Source organism: Chrysochloris asiatica, unplaced genomic scaffold (assembly GCF_000296735.1).
Source record: "Chrysochloris asiatica unplaced genomic scaffold, ChrAsi1.0 scaffold00173, whole genome shotgun sequence".
Classification (NCBI taxonomy): Eukaryota; Metazoa; Chordata; class Mammalia; order Afrosoricida; family Chrysochloridae; genus Chrysochloris; species Chrysochloris asiatica.
The window spans coordinates 1,700,874-1,706,721 of NW_006408691.1; the positions used below are offsets into that span (position 1 = coordinate 1,700,874).

At 49.7% G+C, this 5,848-nt stretch overlaps 1 protein-coding gene across 1 annotated transcript in view; it reads right to left on the bottom strand.

Moving 5' to 3' along the window:
* Window positions 1–1,211: 1,211 nt before the first annotated feature.
* KIAA1751 (KIAA1751 ortholog) overlaps window positions 1,212–5,848 on the bottom strand; it is a 146,614-nt gene continuing 141,977 nt past the window's right edge. The window contains exons 17-21 of the mRNA XM_006871776.1: window positions 4,236–4,299; window positions 2,941–3,069; window positions 2,187–2,274; window positions 1,579–1,752; window positions 1,212–1,307 (exon numbers count right to left, since the gene is read on the bottom strand). Of these exons, the coding sequence (XP_006871838.1) occupies window positions 1,212–1,307; window positions 1,579–1,752; window positions 2,187–2,274; window positions 2,941–3,069; window positions 4,236–4,299 (551 nt within the window). The remainder of the gene's footprint in view (window positions 1,308–1,578; window positions 1,753–2,186; window positions 2,275–2,940; window positions 3,070–4,235; window positions 4,300–5,848) is intronic.

A 5,848-nucleotide genomic window follows, 5' to 3' on the forward strand; every position in this document is an offset into this window, starting at 1 on the left:
AATCTTCACAGGAGCAGAAACCCTCATCTTTCTCCCTCAGAGTGGCTGGTGAATTCAAACTGCTGAACTCATAAACATGCATGCATGCACACTCACACACATGCACACAAATACATATACTTACACATGCATGCATAGGTGATCTGGTCAGTGTACCAGTCAGCCGGCTCCCAGGCCTGTCTGCATTGTCTGCAGTGTTGCACAGCCCAGCCCTGTGGTTGGTCTGGTCCCACGTCCAACTGCCAAGCATTCCTGGCAGGTGGAGTCTATAGGCCAGGCTAGTGGCACAGGGCAGGTGGAGGGGCTGCCCTGAGCTGCATGTGGCAGCCCCTGCATAAGGCCTTACCCAGAAGGCTCACCTGTTAATCTCTGATTTGCAGACCAGTTCAAAGCTGTACTCCTTGGCCTTGGTGGGCTGGAAGATGATGTCAAGCTGCAAACTTTCTAGTGGCAAGATTGTCCCAAACCCATCATTGGGTTGAATGTCTACAAACTGGTAAATGAAAAAAGCCACTGATGTCAAGATAGAAACTGTGATTATCTTTGCTGGGGGAGCTGTGTGGACATGAAGGTAGCAGGTGTGTGTGTGAGTGTGTGTACGTGAAAAATGTGAGCATATGACTGTGTGATGTGTGTATACATGTATGTTGTGTGATGGGTGTATATATGTATGTGTGTGTATATATGTATGGGGTGTATGGGTGTGCATGAGTGTGTGATGGGTGCATGTATGTATGGGGGTGTGACGGGTGTGTACGAGTGTGTGATGTGTGTATGTATGTATGGAGGTGTGATGGGTGTGTACGAGTGTGTGATGGGTGTATATGAGTGTGTGATGGGTGTATATGAGTGTGTGATGGGTGTATGTGTGTATGGGGTGTGTGATGGGTGTGTATGAGTGTGTGATGAGTGTATGTATATGGGGGTGTATGGGTGTGTATATGTATGGAGGTGTGATGGTGTATATGAGTGTGTGAGGAGTGTATGTGTATATGGGGGTATGATGGTAAGTATGAGTGTGTGATAGGTGTATATGTATGGGGGTGTGATGGGAGTGAATATGAATTTGTGGCATGTGCATATAAATGAAGGAACATAGCAGGTCATTTCTGAAGAGATATAGAAGATAAAAAGGTAGAACATTTAAAAATTAAAAAGAAAAAAAGGACTAAAAAGAATTGAAGCATGACTGGCAAACCTAGGGGAAAGGATCATGGGGCTGAGAGTGTGGCAGCCCAGGAGTAGGGCTTGGTGATGAGGGTTGGATTTGTCTTGCCTGCCCTGCAGGGCCCAGGGAGGCCTAAGTCCTAGAAGGAAGGGTGGGGGCATGAGCCCAACAGAGGGGCCCAATGGAGTTGAGGGAGGGCGAGACAGAACCCAAGAGGAAGAGGAAGAGGTGTCTGGTGGGGCTTGGGGTGTAGGGAAGAGGCTGGGCAGAGGGACAGAGGTGAGAGTGGAGTCCAGGGGAGGTTCTGAGGCCTGGCAGGGCCTGGCGCTTGGATCCAGAGCAGTTGTTGCCCATGATCTGGCCCCTACAGCATCCCTTGCTTGGGCCCCTTTTCCTGACCATGGAGTTACCTTGGGGAGTCTGACGAACCCAAACTCCTGGGGTAGGAGGGAGTGGTTGTGGAGGGTGACCTCGGTCTTAATAGCCTCGTAGATGGTACAGTAGCCAAAATCCACCTCTGAGGGGTTGATCTCCAAGTCGGAGGTGGTCACGATGGCATGGACGATGAACTCCACTGGCCTGATCTGGACACAAAGGGCAGAAGTGCATGCTGTTCACCTGTAGTTGGCTCTACCGCATATGTTCCCCAAAACAGCAAAGGCACCGTGAGAAAGAGCAGGCACCACTGCTGCCTTGTGGTAAGGGGACACCGACTCTTCAGGAACACAGAGTCTATGATACGTGTGTGTGTGCGCCGGGGCTAGCCAAGGCGAGTTGGAGGTTCTTGGTTTGCCCAAGCTCCTCACTGACCCACAGACCACCCCACCTCTCTCTGTGCTCTTGGTCCCTTGGCCAGGAGGCATCTTTGGTCACCAGACAGCTGGTCCTCAGGCTGGCTTTTCAGATCTAGAGCCTTACTTTTTGGAGGCCTCACAGTGCAGAGCCCAGCCCCCCAGAGCAACCTGTCTTCCTGGGACTTGGGAGTCAGGCACTGCACCCAGCATGGGGCCACACAGACCTGGTCAGCCACCCAGATGGTCATCGGGGCCTCCAGGACTCGAGTCTCCTTGTCAAAGAATTTCCCTGCATCTTTTGGGAGGGAGTGTCTGAAACAAAGCGGGTACATGCATACGGATTTTCCTCCTTGATGTTTTCTGAAATACCAGTGCATGTTTTTGGTCACAGTAGTGCTGAGACGCATGAAATGTGGCACTCTAGAGAAGACCCCGTGGTGGAGCTTTGGGGTGGGGTGACAGACACGCAGTGAGTCTCGCTGGGTGGAGCACCATCAGTGTCTGACTGGGGGACCTTAGCCTGTCCTGAACTGGACTCAAATCTACACATGTGCATTTATCATGTTTTAAATTAAGAAGGTATTTGCAACATAAGGGAATCTTCTCAAAAAAGCCTCTTTGGAAATGTACAGCTACTTGTTTGCTGTCTCATGATAAAAGGTTGCCAACGTCAAGATCGACGAATCAGAAGATCGAGTCCTGGTGGCGCACTGGGTAAGTGCTTGGCTACTAACAAAAAGGGTTGGCAGTTTCAGTTCACCCGGTGGCTGGGAAAACGTGGCCATTTGCTGCTGTAGGGACGTTCCCCTCTGTCCTATAGGGTGCTCTGGGTCGGAATTCACTAGCTGGCAGTGGGTACAAACGTGAGAACTCCATGTCATTGTGATGGGCAGCAGTCAAGGCTCATTGTGGGTGACAGCTCTGATGGGAACTAATGGCCTCATCCACCGTCCTCCTCTTCCCCCGCCCACTTCTCACCGCGGCAGGAACTTGAGCTGCACTGTGTAGGTGGACAAGGCTTGGATGTAGCCAGTCTCGGGCAGGAGCTCCATGTGTTCCCGAAGCTCCTTGCACACCTCGAACCTTAGGCGCAGGGCCGCCTTCGACCTGCAGGTGTTCGACAGTGAGACAGGGGCCTGTGGCCCTGGTGTCCAAGATGGCATTTCTGGAAATGGAATCTGTGAGCAGTCTTCAAAGCAAGAGCATCTCAACCGGAAAGTAGGGTCATCTCTCAGTCCTCAGAATCCAGCGATTCTAGGGAGAGGGTCTATGTATGGGGCACGGGGTGCAGGATTCCCAGGAGTTCTATCCTCCTCCTGCAAGGCTTGGGAAGAGGTGCACACAGGTCCTAACCCAGCCTCCCTTTCTTTTACCCTGTACCCTTTCATCCCAGAACTCTTAGAAATAAGCCCTTTTAGAAGGAACAAGGAGGGCAGGTGTTGTGGGATGAACTGTGTAACTCCCCTCACCTGTGAAATGAACTTGCTTGGAAATAGGGTCTATATAAAAATAAACAGTGTGTGTGTCTCTGTGTAGCTATCATTAGTAAAGTCAACATAAGCTGACATAGAGTAAGATGCCTTCTAACCCCATCTGAATGGCATCCTTGTGAAAGAAGACACAGACAGACACATGGGGGAGAGGAAGACAGCCATGTGACCACAGAGGCAGAGGCTTCAAGTCTAGGAAGGGTCCTCCCCTAGAGACTTCGGAGAGAGCAAGGTCCTGCCAACACCCTGAATTTGGACTTTGGGTCTCCAGAGCCACAAGAGAATAAATTCCTGTTATTTAAAGTTGTCCACTTTGTGGTTGATAGTTTTGTGGTGCAGAGGAGAACTGCTGCACAGGGTTTTCAAGGCTGTGACTTTTCAGAAGCAGATCACCAGGCCTGACTTCTGAGGTAACTCTGTGGAGTAGGGGGGTTTGAACTGCCAATCTCTCCATGAACCATCCAGTGCTTAACCATTTGTGCCACCCAGGGTGAATTTGAATGAGTTGGAATTGATTGAGAGCATGTAATAACTGTGATTTCTTGTTCTGAAGACTCAGGGAGGAGGGCCTGCGTGCTTTCTAGAAATGTGGTTCTGTGACCCCTCCCATTTTCCTGACATTCCTTCCAGAAGACATGGTGGAGGGGAGGGATGGTGCAGGGAGAGCAGAGGGGTCTTCCAGGTGTTGTTTCACTGAGCTGCTGAGGCAGTATGGTGCTGCCGTACTAGTTCTTGAAGACAATGCCCACCTGGCCCATGGGCACTGCTGCTTCCCAGACTTACAGATACTTTCCAGTGAACAGCAACAGGCCTTTCAGACTCCACATAGCACTGACCCCCAGCCTTCCTGAGGAGGGCAGGACACCTTGAGGTGATGTCACCCCCATCCCCACACATATTTGAGCAGACACTGTTCAAGTCTATGTTTGTAGTATGTCAGTCTGCTGTGTGGTGTATGTGCTGGGGCTTTCGCGATGTCCTGGGCCTGACTTTGGGGCAAGAGTGAGAGACAAGACACAGGCACGCTAAGGCCACGGTGAGTGACAACGGCACTCTGATCCTTGACCTGCCTCAGTCAGGGCCAGCTGGAGACAGGGGAATTTCCCCTTAGCCAGTAACAGGGACACCTCCCCCAGGACTGCATGGAAGCTGGGCCTGCTTCTTTCTCTGTTCCCGCCCTGGACTGCCTCTGAGTCTCTTGGGCTGACACCTGTGTTTCCACTTAGTGTAAAGTGTCTCTCTCCTCCATTAAGGCCCTTGTTATTTCAACAGGAGGGGTGGTCTCTAAGCTAAGTAGGCAGAAGGCCCAGCCGCAGGGCACTGGATCCTTGGTCCACATGAAACCAGGAGGTGTGGTTCAGAACCTCTCTCCTTCATCTGTCTCCTGGCTGCCCAGGCCCGATGCCCAGACCCCAGCTCTGCACCCCCACTGCCCTGAGAGTCCTAGCCACAGAAGACTCAAAGGCAAAAGTGAAGTCAGTTGAGGGACAAGCACAGGGAGCTGGGTCCTGAAAGGTAACCCCCACCCCCACATGAGTGAGCCTGAGGAGCTCAGGTGTCTTTCCCAGGAGGTAAATAGAAAGCTTCCTCCTAGCTTCCTGTCCTTTGAACAAGAGTCCTGAACCAGCTCCACTGCTTCTGCTTGTCTCAGATACGGTTAGCTCTTCTTTAGAAACCCAGTTAATATCTTTTGCTTCATCCCTTTCCATAAAATTGGCCCAAAACACATTAAACAGGGAAGAGATCGTCTCTTTAACAAATGGTGCTGGTAAAGCTGGATATCCATTTACAGAAGAAGATAAGACCTATATATCACACCTATCCAAAAATGAACTCAATGTGGATTAAATATCTAAATGTAAAACCTAGAACTATAAAGTTCATGAATGAAAAAATTGGGACAAGCTTAAGGGGCTCTGATAAATAGCATAAATATCCTATCAATCATAACTGAAAACACACAAATAGCAGAAGACAGACCAAACAGAGACCTCAAAAGATTATACCAAAAAAGTAAAAAGAGAACCCATATATTGGGAAAATTTTTTTTGGCAATAACAGACAAGGGACTGATCTCTACAATGCATAGAAAGCTTCAATATCGCAACAAGAAAAAGATAAATAGTCCAATTAAAAAGTGGGCAGAGGACATGAACAGACACTTCACCAAAGAAGACATTCAGATGGCCAAAAAACATAAGAAATGCTCATGAGCATTAGTCATTTGTTGTTATTAGGTGCCATCGAGTTGGTACTGACTCACAGAGACCTTATGCACAGCAGAACAAAACACAGCACAATCCTGGGCCAACCTCACAACTGTTGCCACGTTTGAGTCCATTGATGATGTCACTTGGCCAATCCATCTCGTTAGGGGTCTTCCTCTTTTTCTCTGA